Source organism: Entelurus aequoreus, linkage group LG03 (genome assembly GCF_033978785.1).
Source record: "Entelurus aequoreus isolate RoL-2023_Sb linkage group LG03, RoL_Eaeq_v1.1, whole genome shotgun sequence".
NCBI lineage: Eukaryota > Metazoa > Chordata > Actinopteri > Syngnathiformes > Syngnathidae > Entelurus > Entelurus aequoreus.
The window spans coordinates 63,101,497-63,128,689 of NC_084733.1; the positions used below are offsets into that span (position 1 = coordinate 63,101,497).

The following is a 27,193-nucleotide window of genomic DNA, read 5'->3' on the forward strand; positions in this document are numbered from 1 at the left end:
TTACATAGAAACTAGTAATAATGAAAATTAGTAAAATTAACTGTTAAAGGTTAGTACTATTAGTGGACCAGCAGCATGCACAATCATGTGTGCTTACGGACTGTATCCCTTGCAGACTGTATTGATATATGTAGGAACCAGAATATTAATAACAGAAAGAAACAACCCTTTTGTGTGAATGAGTGTAAATGGGGGAGGGAGGTTTTTTGGGTTGGTGCACTAATTGTAAGTGTGTCTTGTGTTTTTTATGTTGATTTAATTTTTTTTTAAAAACACAAAAAAAATCAACGATACCGATAATTTACAATATTACATTTAAAGCATTCATCTCTAACCAAAACATATTACTGCAGTGTGTACCTGAAACATTCATTGAAAAAGCTAGCATGCTAACGATATTACGCTAACATGCTGACAATAGCCTGCTTACAGTTAGCTATCGTGAAATATATGACTGGAATCTGAACCGAGGATGTTGTCGTGGCTTGTGCAGCCCTTTGAGACACTTGTGATTATGGGCTATATAAGTAAACTTTAACTGATAGATTGACACTGAGGTGTATAAACCTGCTAAATTAGCTAAAAAAAAAAAAATCACGTTAATGTTAGCATGCTAAAATGTTACGCTAAGATGCTAACTATAGCATGCTTACAGTTAGCTAAGTGAAATACGAAAATATATGCAGTTAAAATGCTAACTGTAACATGCGTCAAGTACTAAAATATATTACTGCGGTGTGTACCTTAAAACTCATTGAAAAAGCTTGCATGCTAACGATATTACGCTAACATGCAAACAATAGCATGTTTACGGTCAAGTATAGTGAAATACCAAAATATATGACACTGTGTACTTGCAATTAGCTTAAAAAAAAAATAGCATGCTAAAATGCTAACTGTAACATGCGCCAAGTACCAAAATATATTACTGAGGTGTGTAACTGAAAAATTCATTGAGAAAGCTAGCACGCTAACAGTATTACGCTAACATGCTGACAATAGCATGTTTATAATTAGCTATAGGGAAATGCCAAAATATGACACTAAGGTATATATACCTGCTTAATTAGCTAAAAAAATATAGCATGGTAATGTTAGCATGCTAAAAAGCTAACTAGCATGCATTAAGTACTAAAATATGGCCACGGTGTAAACTAACAAAATTAGCTAAAAAGAAGAAAAAAGATAGCATATTAACGTTAGCATGCTAACAGGAATCATTTGTAAAGTAACAAAATATTTGACGGTAATGTGTATAACTGCAAAATTAGCAATAACGCTAGCATGCTAATATGAGAATGCTAAGGATTGTGCCACAGGCCGTTAAAAAATGTGTCCCCCCTGCTCTCATCAGGTGATTATAAACAAAAATATAAAGCCACAAAACAATATTTTACAGCACACACAGAGTCATTTTATAGGTACCAACAAAACAATTAAGGCCTTAAATGGCATTAAAAAGTGTTACATTTTTATGTTCAGAGGCATTTTAAAAAATGAAAGAGGTGTAAGCTAATCACAAGTCGGCGGTTAAAAGCAGGCGGCGGTAAATGCTGCCAAATGACTTTTGGTGTGACCAACAAAGCCACTCCTGCTGTCGCCACCAAAACTGGCAGCTGCTGCTACCACTACAGTAAAACTGAGCCAATTGTGGTTCATAACAGACTAAAAGTTAATGTAAACCTTTCAACTATTCAGGATTATAATTGTCAAATTGTTTTACTTTTGTGTAATTGTACAGTTCATTTTGTCATAATGACACGCACTCAACGTGCACTCAGAGATATTCTCTTAAGATGGACAAAAGATGTACTGACTTTTATTCATCTTTGTGCAGCGCCAAAGTTATTATTAACAACATTCATCATGCACACAAGTCATCGTCATAGTCGTCTTGCTTCCTTTGATCACTTCCCAGCATGCAATGGGATATTTTCATCTTTCTTATCTACATCCAAGGCCACGGGCATCAGGCGGATGAAGATAATATTAGCATGAAAGGAGACAAATGAGGCTGACAGGATGTATTGTTGGATTCACCTGGACACTTCATTAGGTACACCACCTTTGCAAAGTCTTTACTGTCGGTGTCGTCCTCCTTCATGCTGACAGCTGCAGCTAATAGTTTGTCAAAGTACACCACCATGGCGTTTGTTTCTCCTCCACCTGTGTCAGTCTGACCGTGCAATGTCTCCCTTGCTGCACAATCAATCAGCACTACCATCCCTCACAGCGTTGTCACACACATTTAAACACGCACACGCATTTAAACACACATATAAACACGCACACACATGTAAACACGCACACACATTTAAACACCCCTTTAAAGACACATGTAAACACGCACTCACATTTAAACACGCACACACATTTCAACACGCACACGCATTTAAACACACATGTAAACACGCACATGCATTTAAACACACATGTAAACACGCGCACACATTTAAACACGCACACACATTTCAACACACACACGCATTTAAACACACATGTAAACACGCACATGCATTTAAACACACATGTAAACACGCACACACATTTCAACACGCACACGCATTTAAACACACAAGTAAACACGCACACACATTTCAACATGCACACGCATTTAAACAGCATTTAAACACGCACACACATTTAAACACGCACACTCATTTAAACACACACACACATTTCAACACGCATGTAAACACTCATGTAAACACACACTCGCTTTTAAACGCGCATTTAAACACGCACACGCATTTCAACACACACACACATTTAAACACACATTTTAACACAAACACGCATTTAAACACGCACACACATTTAAACACGCACACATTTCAACACGCACAGACATTTAAACACACATGTACACACGCACTGGATTTTAAACACGCATTTAAACACGCACACGCATTTAAACATGAATACACATTTAAACACGCACAAGCATTTAAACACACATGTGCACACGCATTTAAACACGCACACGCATTTAAACACACACATGCATTTAAATAGGCACACACATTTAAACACACGTGTCCACACACATTTAAACACGCACACGCATTTAAACACTCACACGTATTTCAACACGCATTTAAATATGCACACACATTTAAACACACATGTGCACACACTTAAACACACACACGCATTTAAACACTCACACGCATTTAAACACGCATTTAAACATGCACACACATTTAAACACGCACTTGCATTTCAACACGCACACACATTTAAACACCCATTTAAACACACATGTATTCACGCACACGCATTTAAACGTGCATGTACACACGCATTTAAATGCGCACACACATTTAAACGTGCACACACATTTAAACACGCATTTAAACATGCACCCTCATTTAAACAGGCACACACATTTTAACAGGCATTTAAACACACACACGCATTTAAACACACGTATAAACACGCACACACATTTAAACACGCATCCACATTTCAACACGCACATGCATTTAAACAGCCACATTTAAACACGGCACATGATTTTAAATATGCACACTCATTTAAACATGCACACACATTTCAACACACACACGCATTTAAACACACATGTAAACACACACTGGCTTTTAAACGCGCATTTAAACACACACACGCGTTTAAACACGCACACGCATTTAAACACGCACACACATTTAAATACGCACACACATTTACACACACATGTGCACACGCATTTAAACATGCACACGCATTTAAAACACTCACACTCATTTCAACACACATTCAAACATGCACACGCATTTAAACACACACACTCATTTCAACACGCATTTAAACATGCACACGCATTTCAACACGCATTTAAACACGCACACACATTTCAACACGCGCACACATTTAAACACACATATAAACACGCACACCCATTTAAACGTGCATGTGCACACGCATTTAAACACGCATGTAAACACCAACACACATTTAAACACGCACACGCTTCCAAACACGCACACATATTTAAACACGCACACACATTTAATCACGCACACGTATTTAAAGAAGCATTTAAACATGCACCTTCATTTAAACAGGCACACACATTTCAACACGCATTTAAACACACACACACGTATTTAAACATGCACACACATTTAAACACGTATCCGCATTTCACCACGCACATGCATTTAAACAGCCACATTTTAACACGCACACGATTTTAAACACGTACACACATTTAAACACGCACACACATTTTAAACACGCACACACATTTAAACACGCACACACATTTTAACACGCACATGCTTTTAAATACGCACACGCTTTTAAACACACACACACATTGAAACACACACACACATTTTAAACATGCACACACATTTTAAACATACACACACATTTAAACACGCACACGCATTTAAACACGCACATTTAAACACACACACGCTTTTAAACACGCACACACATTTAAACACGCACACACACATTTAAAACATGCACACACATTTTAAACACGCACACACATTTAAACATGCACTCACATTTAAACATGCACACACATTTAAACACGCACATTTGAACACACACACGCTTTTAAACACGCACACATATTTCAAACACGCACACACATTTAAACACGCACACACATTTAAATATGCACACGCTTTTAAACACGCACACACATATAAACACGCACACACATTTTAAACACGCACACACATTTAAACACGCACACGCATTTTAACACGCACACACATTTCCACACGCATTTAAACACATATCCGCATTTCAACACGCACATACATTTAAACAGCCACATTTAAACACGCACACGCTTTTAAACACGCACACACATTTTAAACACGCACACACATTTAAACACGCACACATTTTAACACGCACACGCTTTTAAACATGCACACACATTTAAACACACACACATATTAAACACTCACACACATTTTAAACATGCACACACATTTAAACACACACATGCATGTAATCACGCACATTTAAACACAGACGCTATTAAACACGCACACACATTTAAACACGCACACACATTTTAACACGCACACGCTTTTAAACACGCACACACATTTAAACACACACACATTTTAAACACGCATACACATTTTAAACATGCAAACACATTTAAACACGCACATGCATTTAAACACACACATTTAAACACACACACACTTTTAAACACGCACACACATTTAAACGCGCACACACATTTTAAACATGCACACACATTTAAACACGCACATGCATTTAAACACGCACATTTAAACACACACACTTTTAAACACGCACACACATTTTAAACACGCACACATATTTTAAACATGCACACGCTTTTAAAACACACACACACATATAAACACGCACATACATTTTAAACACGCACACACATTTCAACACGCACACGCATTTCAACACGCACACACATTTTAAACAGGTACACGCATTTAAACACACACATGCATTTAAACACGCACATTTAAACACATACACGCTTTTAAACACGCACACACATTTAAACACCCACACACATTTTAACACGCACACGCTTTTAAACACGCACACACATTTATACACACACACATTTTAAACACGCACACACATTTTAAACATGCACACACATTTAAACACACATGCATTTAAACACGCACATTTAAACACACACACGCTTTTAAACACGCACACACATTTAAACACGCACACACATTTTAAACATGCACACACATTTAAACACGCACATGCATTTAAACACGCACATTTAAACACGCACACACTTTTAAACACGCACACACATTTTAAACACGCACACATATTTTAAACACGCACACGCTTTTAAAACACGCACACACATAAACACGCACACACATTTTAAACATGCACACACATTTAAACACGCACACGCATTTTAAACACGCACACACATTTAAACACATACATGCATTTAAACACGCACATTTAAACACACACACGCTTTTAAACATGCACACACATTTTAAACACTCACACATTTTAAACACGCACATGCATTTAAACACGCACATTTAAACACACACACGCTTTTAAACATGCACACACATTTAAACACGCACACACATTTTAAACATGCACACACATTTAAACACGCACATGCATTTAAACACGCACATTTAAACACACACACGCTTTTAAACATGGACACACATTTTAAACACGCACACATTTTAAACACGCACATGCATTTAAACACGCACATTTAAACACACACACGCTTTTAAACATGCACACACATTTAAACACGCACACACATTTTAAACACGCACACATATTTTAAACACGCACACACATATAAACACGCACACACATTTTAAACACGCACACGCATTTCAACACGCACACACATTTCAACACGCGCGAGAAGAAGCCTCCAAAGGCGCTCAGACCGACATCTCCTCCTCATGTTGACAGCTGAGAGCTGGCAGACATTTTGGATTGGTGCGTTTCCTCCGAGCAAAGTATTTTGTCTGCTGTCCATCCTCCTCGGGCCCCAAAAAGAAGAAGAAGAAGAAGACTCATCAAGGCACAGCTGCCCTGTACATGAACACATATGTTGTATGAAACGTAGGGTGTCACACAAAAGTACTCAAATTAATCGTACACATTTACTTTAGAAAAGAGAAGTGTTGGCTACTTCTCTTATTTGTATTTGACTTTATTAAATATTTGGGTAGAATTTTATTCAACAAAACCAGATTTCCTTTAGTGGTCAATTGTACGGAATATGTACTTTACTGTGCAATCTACTAATACAAGTTTCAATCAATCAATCAATTCTGGAAATATGCAAACATTAGAAATAGATGTGCTGTTTGTCATTCACACTCCTGATGTAAGACAAGAACACATATGCATGGCTTTTTTTATGCATTCCAAATGGTAAATATCTAAGAATTGATTCAACAGTTGGAGGGTCCTCTCATTATACTCTCTAAAAACATCCAGAAAGTGCCAACAATACTCCATCTACATGTCGGGACCTGAAAATGAACCAAAAATGAGTGATATTGTTATTATAAGCGCTAACGCAGACTTTTAGATTAGATTTAGATTTATTGGTCCCCGTTGGGGAAATTCATTTTCACTGCCGTACATTTAAATAAAAGACATTACACATCACGAAACAAAAATAACAAAAAGACATCATACATGACCAACATATTTACAGGCATGTCAGACAAAATGGCGGACTATTTTAGCGGGGCATCGATAGCAGTGAGCTAAATGCTAGCTTACGCTGCTATTGTTGACACACTTTAAGCCGCCAGCTGCTTCTGCTTGGTCTCAAATTTACTAAAAGTCAATTCTAGATTATAATTCATGCATCTCTCACTTGCTAGTAGACAAATGTGGCCATGGACCGACAGACTGGTCCACTTTCACATCCACAGAGACGGCGAAAAAGACACAAAAAGACGTTTAAACTTTTTTTAACCCTTCGTGAGAATTGTTAATAAATCTTCATCTAAACGGGATTATGTGAGCATCTCGTCGGTCGGCATCCCAGCGAGAGTGGAAATACTACTTGTTTTGTTATGGCTTATTACGGTTAGTTTGTGTGTTTAGCACCTAGCAATGCTGCTAATGCAATAAAGCTACATCCGTTTAGCACTCGGCTTCTAAAACTCATTACTCATCCACTTTGTGTTCGGGCTCAAAAATATAAGGTTCTGGATCATAATTTTTCCTAAAGTAATCGTTGTTGGCTCCCACAAAGTCTGTTTGAGTCGCATTGTTGATGGGGAAGGGATCTGTGGTTCCACCCCTACGTCAGGAATCACGTGGTTTGCTCATTAACTCTCAAAATGGCTCGGGAATCTCTGTGAAATTGATACTATTTTGATCATTTCTATTTATTCTCGAACTTTTTAAATCAGATATATTAGACTTAGACTTCCTTTTATTGTCATTCAAATTTGAACTTTGCAGTACAGATAAGAACGAAATGTTGTTGCATTAGCTCATGGTAGTGCAGGATAAAAGAGCAATAATGTGCAGATATACATACATAGATTACTGTACAGATAAATATATTGCACTTTTGCATATGTATCCACGTTTATGGATGTATGTTATATTGTCTTTATATTCCAGCGAGTTAGTCAATTTTGGGGGGGAATTGAGGGGATTATTTTAATGCGTTCAAGAGTCTTACGGCCTGAGGGAAGAAGCTGTTACGTGTATATATATATATGATAATGTATGTATGTATATGATAATAGCTTCAATATTGAGGCAACTTCTTTTTCCACTCTACTGCTACTTCAATAAAATGTTCAGACATGCACTTCATTATTTTGAATAATAATAATGGATTAGATTTATATAGAGCTTTTCTAGACACTCAAAGCACTTCACAGAGAAGTGAGAAGCCATCATTCATTCACACCTGGTCGTGGTAAGCTACTTTCGTAGCCACAGCTGCCCTGGGGTTAGACTGACGGAAGCGTGGCTGTGTTTAGATGTACCTAATGTACCTGGGTGTACCTAATGTAGTGTCCACCGAGACACACGTTGTTGTCATGTCGACCACGCCAAGCGGCTCGGGTCGTCCTGCACCTGCGTGTCGCCGTGACCTCGTTAACAAGGCGCACCCCTCTCTCCCTCCCCCGCTGTGTGTCCGCAGTGTAAAGACTTCTTGAGAGCGGGCCGGGGGATCTACGAGGACCTGTGTCGCAGACTGCCTTTCTACGTCTCCGACTTCACAGATGGTAGGCTATGACCCGCTCAGAATCATCCTGATGATCGTAGCGGCTGCGCCTGTGTCGCCGCCGCCTCTAAGCATCTTGGCGGCCTGCTGACTCTGTTGACACGTCACACGATCGGATTTATTAGCTAATCTCTCTGTGTCGCCCCACGTGATGCTCCGATAATACATTATCTCAACATTTTTTTCCGAGAGTATCCGACATTAAACACGACATACATAAATCTGAGGCTAAATGTGATGCTAACACAGCAGGGAAGGGCTTCATATGGCCCCCTAATCATTTCGCAATGCAGTCTGCTGAAAATGATGGAAAGTGACTGACGCCGTGGTCAAAGTTGGAATTGCCACAAAACACATTTTGAAGATATTCAACACTCTACTGCCGTCTGGCGGCCAAAGTGGAAATTGCACCCTCCCAAATCCGTCACGTTTCATGTGTCAGGTAAACCGCAACGAATGGGGCCGTATGAATACCCTTCCTACTGTAGACCCCCTGGTGCATTTTTGCGCTGCCATAACTATCATAAATAAATTAAATAATGTTTGCCTAAATTTGGCGTTATCACAACCAGCTAGCTCACTTCCTGCGTGTTAGCTAGCCTATTGAATTTTACACCGTGTTTGTCGCACAATACATGGAATAATAAGAGCCGAAAATTTGATGCTAACATTGGCGTCTACTGTAGTCCATTTCCTGTGCAAAAATGTAAAAATGATAATGAGCCTAAATGTAACGCTAGTTTGCGTGTTAGCCTGCTTATTGGACGTTAGCAAGCATATGGAAATGTACACCATCATTGTCTCGCAGTACAAGTTTGACTTCTTTCTGCTCCTTTTCCTTCATTATTTATTTTAAATCTTATGTTTGTTTTTTTGTTTGTTTGACCTTAAATGAATTAAATAAAAAAACAAACAAACATGAAAAAAGAGGAGCCTCATGCACAGCGAGTCCACTTCCTGTGCATTAACGAGTACCGTATTTTCCCTGCTGTAGAACGCACCGCTATATAAGCCGCACCCACCAAATTTGAGAAGAAATAAATATGTTATATTTATATGTTATGTTATAGTTATATGTATATATTAGTCGCACCGGACTATACGCCGTGGATATACCCTCGTACGAAATATTTTGTAAATGTTTATGTATAAACCATAATGGTTTCCAAACGGTGTCTGTAACACAGCAGTAAAACAGCTGATCAAACAAAACAGAAGTCATGGTCATGGACCCACTAGCTGCGGAAGCTAGCTCTCCCATCAGCTAACCAGACTCAATAGCTCCACGGTTACGTTTTGGTGAATGTACAAAACTGAAACAATACAAAAATAATGTCATTGTAAGTTATTAATACCAACACAGACATTAAACATGTTAGCATGTTCGCTAATGTTGCTAATGATGCTAGTTTGATTAGATAACGATAGCGCGTACGATAGCGTGCATGAAATCACACCTGCAGACATCACCACACATGGGACGCTTTAGTAAGTAAGAATTGTTGTAGTTATATTGTAAAACTTACAAATGTTGCTTGGAGTGTTGAATGAAGAATCATTGATTCAAGGGACGAACCAGGAAATAGATTTTCAACCAGCGGCACCTGCAGTGAGCGAACCCGTCCAAAAGATGGCGCCATGGCACAAAGAACAACATATCTTTTCAGTGTCTCTGTCGGCGTTATAAGAAAACTATTTGTTGAATACAATCATTATGGCCGTTAGCAAAGGAAAATCTATAAATTAGCCGCACCTTTTATAAGCCGCAGGGTACGAAGCTTGGGGAAAAAGTAGCGGGTATTTAGTCCGTAAAATCCGTTTGTGGAAGTCGCTTCCAAGCGGCTTCCGCTGATCACACACGTTCACAGGAGTCTGGCGTTCAGAGTTGAACAAGGTTTTAGTCACAATCAATGTTTACGCTATTGGACTTTTCAGTCCCTGTCCTTCCTCTCCAAACTCTCCAAGCCCTCCTCCTCCTGCTGTTTCTGATCGCTACTGTTAAAGACAACAGGTGATTAGACAACTCGTACCACCTAGGAAATCTAATCACCTGTTCAGCTGTGTCTCGCCGTTGGCACTGCCACGCCCCCGTCTGACGGTGCTCTGTCCTCAGCACCGTGGACAGAGGCGGTGACCTCCGCTCCTGCAGGCAGCGCTGGCCACACCTCCCTCCACAAAGTTATATATCATTTTGCACTTTCACCGTCACACAATACATGAATTGTTATGATGTTAACTTCCTGCACGTTGTCAAGCATGTGAAAGGTTTGAGGTACCGTCGCTCAGTACATGGACTAATATTAGCGAGTACGGCAAATTTTCTCCCGCGCCGCATGTCGTCGTCACAAAACGCATGAAATCAATCGGAACCTTGACGATACCTCGGGAATGTTTCAAACCCACACATAGCTTGTCCATTGCTCATATCGCGACAGCAAAACTGGAAAAAATTTAAAAGTAGCATGAATCACAGCAGCACTGCTGAACTCACAAACACAAATCCACCCGTACAAAATGGCTCAGCTGCCAGGCAGATGTTCGTACACTGAGACAAGGTTTGTACACCGAAGAATATTTTTACCCGGGCTATGGTTTGTAAATAAAAAAAAAGTGTATAACGAGGTTCCGCTGTAATATCAGTGTTTGCGATGCGAACAGACCTAGCTAGCGAGCCTATTTCCCGTGCGTTAGCGTTAGCGGGCTTGCAAGCTACATTAGCTTTATGGATTGTATTGTCCATGAGATGCAAACAGTTTGTGTTTGTGTTGGAAAACAAATAACATTGTATGAGTTGTCATAGCTACAGCAAGCTAACTACCTACTAGCTACAGACATATTGTTAGCTGTAAACAATATTTGTTTACTTCTATTAACTGAAATGTTGCTACTTTCACCGCCGCCGTTCTTCTGCGCTATGCTAGCTTTCATTACAGGCCAATCTTAAAGGGGACAGATTATGCAAAACCAACCTTTGTAACCCTGTTTTTGCGTATTTGGGATCCCAACATTTTTTATCAAAACACAGAGGCATGGCGGAGATATTTATTTGAAAAAATCTTGCCTTCCTTCATACTTCCTCCAAACGAGCCCTAGTTTTTAATGTAGGGGAAAAGAATCATAATGTGACCGCTTAAGTTAGCGTTAGCAACAGAGCGTTTGCTGTGACACCGAGTTGTTAGCGTTACTTGCTGTGCTTGTGTCTGTCTCCCCCTGCAGGTATTGTTGGTAACAACAAGACCCTGCTGAAGTACATGACCACCGCCATCTTCCTCTACATCGCCATCCTGCTGCCCGCCATCGCTTTCGGCTCGCTCAACGACGAAAGCACGCGTGGCGAGATCGGTATGACTGCATTTTATCATTACGTATTATCTTTTTTTGGGGCGGGGGGAATATGTACAACTAAACTGCTAGACTGCTAAAAAAAATCTGTCCTGCAAGGGATAGTCAGAAAATGTTATGTTGCTTAAAGGTTGACTAAAGTTAGAATTCCGTACCTACAAACATGGGCGCCGGGGTGGGGACGGAAATCAAGTCAGCGTGAGGGGGCGGAGTAAGAGGGGTTCATTTGCATTTTTAAAACGTCGCCTCTTAAAACGGATCCTTTTAGGAGGCAGCCAAAAAGTGCCTTGAAAAATGAAGTGTTATAAAAATAAAAATAAATCATAATACGACCCCTTGTAACCTACAATTGATTTGCTTCCGGCTCCACCCCTACAGTACGAATATATCATTTTCCTCTTACTTAAAAGGGGAAGTTCACCCCAAAATCTTACAAGCAAACATAAAATAACCTCACAAAAATAATTTTCTGTTCGGCCTCTTAACTTATAACATTATAATTACTATGTAGTACATCAACTACGAATAAAATTCAACTATAGTTTATTTGCAACTTTGCCAAGCTCTTTCACTTCAGAAAACATCAAGCCTGGAGCAGTGCCTCGCCAATTAACACACTCAATTGTTTCAAGTATGGAACTTTTAATGCGCTTTTTAAAAAAAAGGTATGGCTCACCCTGATTTACTCCGACAACAGAGGGAAACGACACAACACGACCACAGGAAAACTCCAAGCATCACAAGTAAGTGTTTGTTCGAGTACAGTGTTACAGCCTTATTCCAAAACGGAATAAACTTGTGTTCGTCCTCAAATTTCTGCACACATTACCGCATAATGACAATGTGAAAACTTTTTTTTTTACAAATTTTTGCAAATTTATTAAAAATAAAAAACTAAGAAATCACAAGTACATGAGTATTCAGAATCAGAACCAGAAATACTTTAATAATCCCTGAGGGGAAATTAAGAGCCTTTGCCACAACTGATCACCCTTGAGATGTTCCTACAGCTTACTTGGAGTCCACCTGGGGTAAATCGTGGCATTGTATTCAAAAAGACTTGAGGCTGTAATTGCTGCCAAACGTGCATCAACTAAGTACTGAGCAAAGGCTGTGAATATGTTTGTACTGTATTTTTTGGGACTGCAGAGCGCACTGGTATATCACCCGCCCCCACTAAATTTAGAAAGAAAAAAAACAATCCATATATTAGCTGCACCGGACTATAAGTCACAGATACATATACGTTGTGTTATTTACAGAGAAATATTCTGTAAATGTTTATTTATATACCATAATTGTTTTCAAACTGTGTCTGTAACACGGCAGTAAAACGTCCGATCAAACAAAACAGAAGTCATCGTCATGGACCCACTAACTGCGGAAGCTAGCTCTCCAATCAGCTTAACAGACTCAATAACTCCACCGTGACGTTTTGGTAATTTCACTGAGGAATTTGTGAAACTGAAACAACACAAAAAGAATGCCATTGTAAATTAATAAAACTAACACAGACAGTCGTAAACGTGGTAGCATTTAAGCTATTGGTAACGACGCTAGCTTTATTACATTACAATAGCACGTACAAATATGCATGAAAACACTCCTGCAGACACCACACATGGGACGCTTTAGTAAGTGTGAATTGTTTGTTATATTGTAGAACTTACAAACGTTGCCTGGAGTGATGAATGATGAATCCTTTCGAGCAGAAACGCTATGGACGGTTTTACTTCCGGTTCAAGGCACTGAAACAGGAAGTACATCGCAGTGAGCAAACTCCTCCAAATGATGACGCTACAGCACAAGCAAAAAGCCACCTCACCCAACTCTCTGCTAGGGTTTAATAAAAACTATTGCACACAAAACTTTATGGGCAAATCCTTAAATTAGCCGCCCTGTTTCAACCACAAGGTTCAAAGTGTAGGAAAAAAGTAGCGGAATTTACAGTAAATGGGATTTCTTTGTTTTTTACTTCTAATACATTTGCAAAAAATAACACTTTTTGCATTGTCAATGTGTGGGGTATTGTGTGCAGAATTTTGAGGGAAAAAAATGTAGCAGGCTGTAACATAAAGTGTGTAAAAAGTGAAGCGCTGTGAATACTGTGTAATAATATACTGTACACGTTGTACCGGATGAAGCTCCGTGGATACAAAGGCTGATTATTTGACCAAAACAAAAGTCAAGTCAGCTCACATCAGTTAATAAATACACGAAACATGATCTGCATCAACTAAAGACACGACTGTGTATAAAATGATGCACCACATAAAATAGTAAATAAAACTACAAATACAAATCAAAACTGGCCAAGGAAGAAATACAAAACCTATAAAAAAAAATCAAATATTTGTTTTAGTTTTGACCATTTGAACGAAATGAATGCCGCTTCAGCACCAAGGAGAGCACCTGGCTGTTTTTTTTTTGTTTTGTTGAAGTTTTGTGAAGGGAGCGTTTCACAGTGTGGTGGACGCCACTTAGTTCATCTGCCGTGAGTTGATCTGCTTCTGAACAATGTTTGGCTTCTAGAAGGAACGTACGCATCGACCGGGAAGGTTCCTTTTGAGCAACACTTTTTGTGAGACCCTCGCAGCATCTGACGTTCCACGTCACCTCCGCGTAAGACGGAAAAATGACAAAACTTTACCAGCATGGCCTTGTAGGGGATGGATGTGTTGCCGGTATTTGTCCGAGCTGCTTTGACTTTTTTTTTCAGCTGTACAGGTCAAGACGTTCTCCTTTTCTCCACGGCTCGTTCTCATGCTGCTTGTGCTGATGACCTGATTCGTCTTGTTTCTGTTGGTGGGCGTGTTTGATTGACATGACTAAACAGCCCGCCCCTCACCGATTAGCACCAGACGACCCGTACTGAACACTCATTTCAAAAACTCAACTGGCGGGACGTGTGAGAACTAGGGTTGTACGGTATACCAGTACTAGTATAGTATCGCGGTACTAATGAATCAAAAACGGCACTATACATATATATCTATTTATTTATTTATTTTTTAACAAGCATGACGGCACGTCGTCACGTCATGACATTGCTAGTTTTACGAGCAGAGGAGCATGTTCGGCAGCGCACAATCAGTACTTACAAGCAGACACAGTGTGTAGACAGAAAAGGGAGAATGGACGCATTTTGGCCTAAAAGATAAAGATAAAGGTGAAGTTATAACACTGAAACGCCCTCAGGAAGAGGTGCTTTAGGACATGACTAGCTAGTAGAGATGCGCGGATAGGCAATTATTTCATCCGCAACCGCATCACAAAAGTCGTCATCCACCCGCCATCCACCCGAACCAACATTTTATCAAAACCACACCCACCCGCCACCGGCCCGTTGTTATATATCTAATATAGACGATGCAAGGCATTAGTGAGGTTAAAGAAAGGAGACTGATCCAATGCAGCAGAGACATTCAATGCGTGCCACGCATTAATATCTCTTGCAGTTGCAGCAAGCAGAACGATGCTTTTAAGAAGTTAAAAAAATGTTTTATAAAGACTAGGCCTATATTTTCGTTAGGTAAAAAAAAGTTCAGAATTTATTTAAATGAATATTAACTTGTTAACGTTATAATGCTCAAATAGGGACGAGGGCGGGGTGCACAGTGAACAATTTTGCGACAAAGATGAACCTTTATTGATTGATCTGCAGCCATGACAAAATATCAGACAATCTCCATTGTCAACAACAGGCAGGAAAATAAAGATAAACACATAGCCTATGTTGTAGGCATATGCATAGGCTCATACATTTTTAAGTTGTAATAAAAAAATAAATAAAAAATGTGCCTCACAAGCCTTAGGCTGTCAATCACGCGCACAAACTTAAATTATACAACAACATATGTATGTCATCCCTATTTAAACAAAAATAAATTAAATAAATAATAATAATTGAATTATAATGAAAATAGACGGTCGCGACAAACAAAGCAGGCTAAATAGCCTTACATTGTAGCCAATCGGAGATGCGCTTCACTTGAAAGCGAGGCCAAATAATTAACACACAGTAGTATATCTCCAATAGAAAAAAAACACAATAAACAACGCAATTGCCTTAATTCCTTTGCATTGTAGTGCGCCCAAACAACACGTAACCATCAAAATTATTCAGCTGACCGAACTCAATATAGGTTAGACATGGGCTTATTTGGTATAGCCTAGGTAACATAGACTATTCGTTTAACATATCCAACCGTATGTCTACTGACTTTTTTTTTTTTTAGCACTATGCAGTAATAAAATGGCACCTACAGTGCCAGGATTCAGGCGAGAGCGCCTGGCCTCTAAAATGCGCCCTGCTGCGCTGAAGGAGCGCTCACTTGCGGCACTCAATTGTTACTGGGACACATAGGATTCTCTTTATACATTTAACTATGTATATACATTTCCGAATTGGTTCAAACGCCACCCGCCCGAATCTATTTAAAATCTATTTTTTTCGTCATTCATCCGCCCGACCCGCGGATTACCCGCGGACACCGCGGGTGTGACCGCAAACCGCGCATCTCTACTAGCTAGCTATCAGCTAACATCCATCCACAGTCGGCAGTGTTTGAGCTACTTCTAAATTACTAATCCTCGCTTCTATGGTGACAAATAAAGTATGTTTCTTACAAGTAACATTATCACTGGAGGACGAGTAATAGCGAAACACGCTTCACTACACACTGCAGGGGGATACGACAGCTCACCGGCATCACCGCTAACAAAAGCTTGTGCGCCTTAATGTAAACAAAAGCCATGGGTGTATCTACACCTGACATCCACTGTAATGATACCAAGTACAATAGCGTATCTAGTCGATACTACTATGATTACATTGATATTTTTTATCGTCACAAAATCTTTTTTCCTTTTTTAAAAATGTATATTATGTCTATAAACTCAGGAAATATGTCCCTGGACACATGAGGACTTTGAGTATGACCAATGTATGATCCTTTAACTACTTGGTATCGGATCGATACCTAAATTTGTGGTATCATCCAAAACTAATGTAAAGTATCAAACAACAGAAGAATAAGTGATTATTCAATTTTGACAGAAGTGTAGACAGAACATGTTATAACAGAAAATAAGCAGATATTAACAGTAAATAAACAAGTGGATTAATAATAATTTTTTACAGTTTGTCCCTCATAATGTTGACAAAATAATAGAATGATAAATGATTGGCCGGCACGTTGCTTTTGTTTGTTGGTTGGATTGGTCGAATTGCACGATAGACAAACCAATAGGACTGGGAGTCTCTGGGCACCATACGATTCGATTCTTGGTGGTAACGATTCTTGATTCAGAATCGATTTTCGATTCAAAGTCAACACTTTTTTCATAACATTGGGTGCCAGTTCTATGAAGAACTACATTCCGCCATAAAATAGATAAACAGCTCTGATAAATGTCTTTATTACTTAAAATAAATAACTGCTATCATGGCAGAAGCTGCAGAGCAATAAAAAAAAGACTTGCCAGAGGAGACTAAAAGAAGAAAAAGGGAGACTACCCGGATAAAAGGACAGTCAAGGATCCACATTGGCCCGGCTTTCACTCGCTGGCGTGAGCTCCAAGGCGAGGAGGGATTTTGGCTCTGTTCCTGTTGGACTAGTAAGTACCTTTCGATGCTGAAATAAAAATAATCAAGCTAATGTTAGCAACCGGAAATTAGCGTGGTAGCAATAGATAGCCACCATCTTGATAGCTCGCAGTTGCTAAATGTAAAGTTTGAGTAAAATTTGTTGGTTCCTACTGTAGAAAGATGAGTAATACATCGTTGTAGTATTATCGTGTTTCTGACGATTTATGCGCTGGTTGGTACTCAGGGGAAAATGTGGTCTTCTCTCTGGCAAAACTCTACCATTTTGTCCACTGGCGCCGCCAAAATCAACCAAAACTAAAAGTTGTTTTTTTTTTAATCGATTTTTGATTATTATTTTTTTAATTGATTAAGAATCGTTCCAAATTTTAAAAAAAACATTTTTGACACCCCTACAAAGCATTATAGGAATAATAGAGCGTTAGCCAGGCTGATGTAAAAAACTAAACCCAAACAAGTCCATGCTTGGTTGTTCTGTACCACCATTTTAAAGAATGTTAATATGAAGGAAGTTTTTTTATTTGTCACACTCGAGGGAGGCGATAATAGTCCTGGATTTGGGTCAAAATACGAGTGTTTAATTTTAAGACTGTGACAAAAGTTTTGTTTGGTAGCAGGATGATGCTAGATTTCCATCAAACTTTGTGCAAAAGGTGCTACAAATCTTACACAATGTGGATTTAGATCCAGATTAAGGCGTGCACTTTGGTGCTGGTCTGAATTGCTAAACTGCCGTCATCGTTTTTGAACCGCCGCCGCGTTTAATTAGTTGTTTTTGTCTTGAACTGCGATGTCAGCGGCTGCTGGCATCACAACAAGTTTGGGAGATGGGCTGGAAAATGTTATGCCTGAAGCAGCAGCACAAACACACTTAAACAAACACAAACAAACAAACACACACAAACGCTGCCAGCGTGACACATCCTTGGTTTTATGGAAGGGAAAAAAATGCGAGCACACGTTGATTTTTACAGCTGAATGTTCCGAACTGTGAATCGAGGTCTTTCGGCCATGTGCTTCTTGTCCAACATTACGACTTGACCTTCCGTTTTTTTAATATCCCTGTGTGCAGATGTGCGGAAGACCATCATCGGACAAAGCATCGGCGGTGTCGTCTACTCGCTGTTTGCCGGTTCTCCTCTGGTCATCCCCCTGACGACGGCCCCCCTCGCCATCTTCATCAGTGGTACGTCAAATGTGTTTTCCTCTCAGAAAATAGTCTGTTTCCTTGCAGAAAACATTTAGGTTAGGTTAATGGCTATGCTTTTAAGCAGATAGTCGAACCCCCCAATGTGTTACGTTTCCTGTGTCAGGTAAACCACAACAAATAGGGCCACATGAATCCCCGTCCTACTGTACTTCTAGGGCAGGGGTGTCCAAAGTACCGCCCCGCGAGCCAAGCATGAGTTTTAAAAAGGAATCTTACCCACAGGGAAATTGCATTCATTTTATTAGTCTGACAATTTGATGCTGCTGTTATGTCACCAACTAGTGGACAAGGTGAGTTATTCAGGACCTTTAAATAGTCTCTGAAAGGCTATAAGTGTAGCATTTACTTATATGACCCAATGCAGACAACCTTCCCTAGTCATGGTGCAAAAAAAAAATGTCACAGAACATTATACAATTATAGAAAATTCGAAATTACACCCATTAAATCCATTACAAAGCATGATGGGAAAAATGCTAAACATTCTCCACACTTATCCATGTTTGGCGCATTTTAGCTGCTTGATCTTTCTAAATTAATTACAAAACATTAAGGTCGTCACGGAAGTAAACAAGGTAGGAGTCAAACTTTCACATACTCTTAATATCCAATGATATTAATTATATCCATTATATTAATATCATTTCTACATATATATACATATATGTATAGGCTATCTATATATATATATATATATATATATATATATATATATATATATGTATATATATATATATATATATATATATATATATATATATATATATATATATATATATATATATATATATATATATAGCCTGCATGTAAAGTACAATTAATTTACATGCAGTTTTCGGCCTTCGGCCAAATTTATTTAGCCCAATGCGGCCCCTTAGTCAAAAAGTGTTCTAGGGGAACAATAAACAACACCTAAGTTAACAAGTAACTTGTAATCAACGTGTAATCATCGACAACAACTATATATGAGCCCGGATGGAGATTTCAGACACCACTTGATTGATGTGGACGCGCAAACAACAATTTAATAGCGTAGTATTATTTATAGACAGGAGACAAAGACTGCCTTTTGGAAAAGAGCAAGGGACTAAAGGACCACTGTTTCACCAATTCATGTTATCATTTAAAGTATGCTGAATAAGTGTGTGAGGAATATTTAGGGTTTTAACCTGGATTACCGTAAAATCCGGACTATAAAACGCTACTTTTCTTTTTATAAAACCGTGCGGCTCATGTACGGATTGTTCTTCACTGACAGCCATAATACAAGAAGTTTAGCAAAAAAACAAGCAAATACACTGAGAAGGTGTTTTATTGTTTGTGCTATGGTGCCATCTTTTGGACGAATTTGCTCACTGCAAGTGCTGCATGTGTCCTTCAATTTAGTGCTTTCAGCCGGAAGTGGAAGTGCCGTTCAGTCTTCCAGCCGTCCATAGCGTTACTACTTGTATGGAATCGTCATTCGTAACTCCAAGCTACATTTGTAAGTTTTACAATATAACTAAAACTGTTCCTACTTACTAAACCCTCCCATGTGTGATGTCTGTAGTAGTGTTTTCATGCATATTTGTACGTGCTATCGTAATGTAATGACGCTAGTGTCGTTAGCATTAGCTACTATGCTGACACGTTTACGAGTATCTTTGTTAGTATTGTTCATTTACAATGGCATTCTTTTTGTATTGTTTCAGTTTCACAAATTCCTCAGTAAATTCATCAAAACGTCACCGTGGAGATACTGAGTCTGTTTAGCTGATTGGAGACCTAGCTTGCTCAGCTAGTGGGTCCATGACCATGACTTCTGTTTGGTTTGATTGGCCGTTTTACTGCCGTGTTACAGACACCGTTTGCAAACAATTAAGGTATGTGAATAAACATTTACAAAATATTACTGTGTAAAAAAGTAATTTCACAACGTATATATATATTTGGTGCGGCTAATATATGGAAAAATATTTATTTTCCCTAAAATTTAGTGGGTGCGGCTTATATACCGTAAAATACGGTATGTTTCAATACATTTAGCCTGTTAACTTATTTTGTTGCGGATGAACAATGGCAATTCAATCAAGATGGGGAGGATTATTGGCGCTGACTCTAATCTAATAATTACACCTCTCGCTTTTATTGTAAATGTTGATCCGAAATCAGGGGAGAACTTTAACGTTAAGCTATCAGGAGGGGTTGGAGCTATTTTTTATTACCGTATTTTTCAGGGTAGAAGTCGCACCGGCCGAAAATGCATAATAAAAAAGGAAAAAAACATATATAAATCGCACTAGAGTATAAGTCGCATTTTTTGGGGAAATTTATTTGATAAAACCCAACACCAAGAATAGACATTTGAAAGGCAATTTTAAATAAATAAAGAATAGTGAACAACAGGCTGAATAAGTGTACGTTATATGAGGCATAAATAACCAACTGAGAACGTGCCTGGTATGTTAACGTAACATATTATGGTAAGAGTCATTCAAATAACTATAACATATAGAACATGCTATACGTTTAACAAACAATATGTAACTCTTAATCGCTAAATCCGATGAAATCTTATACGTCTAGTCCCTTACGTGAATGAGATAAATAATATGATTTGATATTTTACGGTAATGTGTTAATAATTTCAAACATAAGTCGCTCCTGAGTATAAGTCGCACCCCCCAAACTATGAAAAAAACTGCGACTTATAGTCCGAAAAATACGGTACTCACGGTGGTCTCGGAACGTAGCCCCCCCACCCCCCCAAAAAAAGTCAGAGTGGGGTTTAAGAGCGCAACTATTATTTTGTTGTTGTTTTTTTTTTCTTTATGATCTTGGAACAGCGTCGCTACGGGGAAAATTCACCCAGCATCATTAAAGACATCACAAAATAACAGATCCAAACCATGGCACTTTTTTGGTACTCTTCAATTTAGTTTTTGAAGTAGCGATAGGGTACCAAAAAGGATGGAGTTTGGCACGTTTTAATTTGGAGTTTTAAGTACGCTTCCCAATAACTCCACAAAATGATGGGAGCTAGAAACATCATGGTACAGTAGGTTACAGCGTATGTTTGCCTCATCCTTCACTTTAACGTGAGTGAAGACTGCAAAGAGACTGCAACACCAACCCAATAAAACGAGAAAGAGATGATACAGTATTACCTGGTCACGGATGCTACCTGGTGGTTGTTTGAGCACACTGCAGCTGGCCCTGGATAGTCCCACTCCTTAATGCTTCAGTCACATGCAGGATTCTCACAGGAATGAGGCAAAAATACAGTGTTACCTACCGTATGTCCAAACCATTTAGAAAGTCCAATAACGTATTTAAGATGTTTTATCGATTGTTGTTTCCGCTGGTGCTGCTATGCTAAGTCTTTTAGGTGTGTGTTTCTGGTGTGGGATTTATGACTTGCAGGTTGTTGATCAAAATAACTCATTTTATTGATATAGCGCTTTTAAAAGGTACTTCAAGACAATTTCAACATGTTCTACCTACACTTCTTTTAAAATGTAATAATCACTTATTCTTCTGTTGTTTGATACTTTTTGGATAATACCTCAAATTTAGGTATCGATCCGATACCAAGTAGTTACAGGATCATCCATTGGTCATAATTAAAGTTCTCCTGTGTCGAGGGACGTATTTTTGGAAATGTATGAACAATAAAAAAATGACAAAAGATATAGTGATAATAAAAAAAAACTGATATAATCATTGTACTATTGACTTATACTGGTCTTGTACTTGGTATCGTTACAGTCGATTTATGTGTAGACCCACCCTCGGTATTTGTTTACATTCAGGGGTACTAGCTTTCTGTTAGCGGTGAGCTATTGTATCCTCCTACGCCGTGTAGTGAAGCATGTTTAGCCAGTCCTCGTCCTGCGGGGATGATACTTGTGAGAAACATAGTTTATTGGAGGCGAGGATTAGTGATTTAGAAGTAGCTGAAACACTGCCGACTGCGGATGGACGTTAGCCGCTAGCTAGCCATGTTTTAAAGGCCTACTGAAATGAATTTTTTTTATTTAAACGGGGATAGCAGATCCATTCTATGTGTCCTACTTGATCATTTTGCTATATTGCCATATTTTTGCTGAAAGGATTTAGTAGAGAACATCGACAATAAAGTTCGCAACTTTTGGTCGCTGATAAAAAAAGCCTTGCCTATGCCGGAAGTAGCGTGACGTCACAGGTTGAAAGGCTCCTCACATTTCCCCATTGTTTACACCAGCAGCGAGAGCGATTCGGACCGAGAAAGCGACGATTACCCCATTAATTTGAGCGAGGATGATGGATTTGTGGATGAGGAACGTGAGAGTGAAGGACTAGAGTGCAGTGCAGGACGTATCTTTTTTCGCTCTGACCGTAACTTAGGTACAAGGGCTCATTGGATTCCACACTTTCTCCTTTTTCTACTATGGATCACGGATTTGTATTTTAAACCACCTCGGATACTATATCCTCTTGAAAATGAGAGTCAAGAACGCGAAATGGACATTCACAGTGACTTTTATCTCTCTGACAATACATTGGCAAAGCACTTTAGCTACGGAGCTAACGTGATAGCATCGGGCTTAACTGCAGATAGAAACAAAAGAAATAAACCCCTGACTGGAAGGATAGACAGAAAATCAACAATACTATTAAACCATGGACATGTAACTACACGGTTAATGCTTTCCAGCTTGGCGAAGCTTAACAATGCTGTTGCTAACGACGCCATTGAAGCTAACTTAGCTACCGGACCTCACAGAGCTATGCTAAAAACATTAGCTATCCACCTACGCCAGCCAGCCCTCATCTGCTCATCAACACCCGTGCTCGCCTGCGTTCCAGCGATCGACGGAGCGACGTAGGACTTCACCCGATCATCGATGCGGTCGGCTATCCAAGTCAAAGTCCTCCTGGTTGTGTTGCTGCAGCCAGCCGCTAATACACAGATCCCACCTACAGCTTTCTTCTTTGCAGTCTTCATTGTTCATTAAACAAATTGTAAAAGATTCACCAACACAGATGTCCAGATTACTGTGGAATTTTGCGATGAAAACAGAGGTTTTTGTATTGGATACATTGTGTCCGAATACTTCCGTTTCAACCATTGACGTCACACGCATACATAATCATACATAGACGTTTTCAACCGGAAGTTTCGCGGGAAATTTAAAATTGCACTTTATAAGTTAACCCGGCCGTATTGGCATGTGTTGCAATGTTAAGATTTCATCATTGATATATAAACTATCAATCTGCGTGGTCGGTAGTAGTGGGTTTCAGTAGGCCTTTAAAGCACTCCTTGCAGAGCGGCGCTTCAGTCTTTAGAGCTTCATCTTTATCGTTTTTAAGCCAAAATGCGTGCAATCTTTCTGTCTCTAAACTGTGTCTGCTTGTAAGTACTCCATGTATTTTATACAGGCAGTATAGTACCGTTTTTAATTCATTAGTACCACTGTACTTTATTAGTACCAGTACAACTCCAAATAGATGTTTGGTCCAGATTTGAACAGATGGGTTTTCAACAGTGTTTGGTCTGGCGTACACTTGGCTCTCGATTGCAAGTCTGTATCAAGTAATTGGACAATGTTTGGACCTGGCAACGCCATTCACCGCCAATAGGGACAGAATCACCCCTACATGGGGTTGCACGCTGCACTGTAGCTTAGCGGTATCTGCCTGGACACCACCCAACCTCATGCATCACATTCCCACGGAGCTGCTACGTCAACACAAGTGGACAAACAATACGGAGGAAACGCGGCGAGAAGAGGAAGCCGGCTAATGTCCGATCGCTCCAGAGCAAGGAAGATGAGATTCCGACTACCGACAAACCAGTCTGTTCTTTTTCTGAAAGTTGGCTTTCTGAGAATGTGGACTCTCTTCTGAATGGGTTTTCATTTCATACGTTCTGGCAGGAATGCAGCCAAAGCACAGAAGGAACGGGTGTGAAACCTCCGAGTTAGGAGACTGAGAGCGATTAAGCATAATTTACTACCCCGCCTACCGCCTGAATGCAGCTGAGATAGGCTTCAGCACCCCCTGCAACCCAGAAAGGGACAAGCTGTAGAAAATGGATGGATGGATGGTCCTGTCATTTAGACCACATTACCTGACCTGAAAAGTATCTCCGATCTCTTGAAATTTCAGTTTATGTTCCAAGGTGTGGCGCATTTGGTAGAGTGGCCGTGCCAGAAACCTTAGGGTTACTGGTTCAATCCCCACTTTCTACCAACCTCGTTACGTCCGTTGTGTACTTGAGCAAAACACTTCACCCTTGCTCCTGATGGGTCGTGGTAAGGGCTTTGCATGGCAGCTCCCGCCATCAGTGTGTGAATGTGTGTGTGAATGGGTGAATGTGGAAATAGTGTCAAAGTGCTTTGAGTACCTTGAAGGTAGAAAAGCGCTATACAAGTATAACCCATTTATTTCTGTCAGATGTGACATCTCTCAGCAGCTTACCAACCTCACACTCCCTACCAAATACTGGATTTGAGCTATGGCGGTGGTCTGCAACCTGCGGCTCTTTAGTGCCGCCCAAGTGGCTCCCTGGAGCTTTTTCTAAATGTATGAAAATTGAAAAAGATGGGGGGAAAAATATATTTTTGTTTTAATAGCGTTTCTGTAGGAGGACAAACATGACACAAACTGCTCTCCCACTGCTTATATTAAACATGATTCTCTGCTGAGAGTATTTGGCGAGTGTCATTTTGTCCTACTAATTTTGGCGGTCCTTGAACTCACCGTAGTTTGTTTACATGTATAACTTTCTTCACCGATGCCAGAGAAAGACATATTTTATGCCACTCATTTTATGTCTCATTTTGTCCGCCAATCTTTTTATGCTGTGTGTGAATGCACAAAGGTGAGCTTTGTTGATGTTATTGACTTCTGTGGAGTGCTTATCAAGCATATTTGGTCAGTGTATGACTGCAAGCTAATCGATGCTAACATGCTATTTAGGCTAGCTTTATGTACATATTGCATCATTATGCCTCACTTTTAGGTATGTTTAAGCTCATTTAATTTCCCTATGTCCTCTGTGTATTTAATTTAATTTATATCTACATTTCTCATAGCAGATTATCTGTATGTAATATTGGCTGCATTTCTGATAGTTATTTGTGTGCCGTTATAGACCACAGCAAACATTACCCAGCTTGAAAAACAGTGTAATAAATCCATTAGAAGAAGACAGCCTGCCGTTTCCTTTGACTTGGACACACACATCTATACGTTTGGCCATTCTAAGACAGTACTTTAGAGGAGTTATTTCACCCTCTGAGAAGTTTTGCTAATGTTTTCCAATGTTGTAAAAACGGGCAGAATGAGTATTACATTTCAACATTTCTGTCAACGAAGAATTGTGTCAGCCTGCGACACATAGTCATTTTGATTGTAGGCTAATATAACTAATATAGACACTTATATCATGTGTTGACTTCATTATATCACTTATAAAAGGCTTTTAATTGTTTGCGGCTCCAGACAGATTTTTTTTTTTTGCATTTTTGGTCCAATATGGCTCTTTCAACATTTTGGGTTGCCAACCCCTGAGCTATGTTAACATACCAACCACGTATTTATCCAAGTCCTGCCCTTCTGTTGGTAGATTAGAACATTATGTTGTTCTGTTAGTGCCAAGGTACAAAACGGATTCTCCTGTTACAAAAACAATCGGGTCTGGAATGACCAAGTGTTTTGAGCTGCCTGGGACTTGTTCTTGGAGGACTGAAAGTACTGAGTTTTGTGCGTGCAGTCTTCTCTCAAGGAAATGACCTTTTACCCAAACAATGGGCCACTAAGAGGATGAAAATTTATCTCTTAAACAATAAATAAAAGCAAGGTGAGAAGCTCAAGATGAGGCGGTCTTCAAACGGAAGGCCAGAAACCAACTTGGCAGACCGAGTAGAACATGAATAAACATCTGAAAATGCAAAGGAAGGCTATAGAGGTTGAACATTATGATGGGGAGAGCCCCCAAACCTTCCAAGACTCCTTTGCTACCAAAGGAGTTCCTTCAGTAAGTCTTTCAGCGGGACCGCCTCCAACCTGAGCGCATCCCATCAGGCCCCCGCAATAGATTAGAAGCGGGTGACCTCCTTCCTAGGCTGAGTAAATACACACAAGGCCTGCGGCCCGGACAAGCTCAGAGGATGAGCTGCTGCACTTTGCTAAGTGGGCTCCCACCACCAAGCTCATCCAGCGGCTCCCGGACTCTGGGTGCGTATCTCACTACTTACTGGGAGGAATCAAATTGAATTTCTCTTAAATTGTTATGTAACGGACAATAATGGTTTTA

At 39.5% G+C, this 27,193-nt stretch overlaps 1 protein-coding gene across 3 annotated transcripts in view; it reads left to right on the forward strand.

Annotated features, from left to right (window-relative positions):
- Positions 1-27,193, forward strand: part of slc4a11 (solute carrier family 4 member 11) — a 195,633-nt gene that overhangs the window by 117,202 nt on the left and 51,238 nt on the right. For all 3 annotated transcript variants that reach the window (XM_062042405.1, XM_062042407.1, XM_062042406.1), the window contains exons 9-11: positions 8,666-8,750; positions 11,966-12,091; positions 18,772-18,885. In XM_062042405.1, coding sequence (XP_061898389.1) covers positions 8,666-8,750; positions 11,966-12,091; positions 18,772-18,885 — 325 coding nt within the window. The remainder of the gene's footprint in view (positions 1-8,665; positions 8,751-11,965; positions 12,092-18,771; positions 18,886-27,193) is intronic.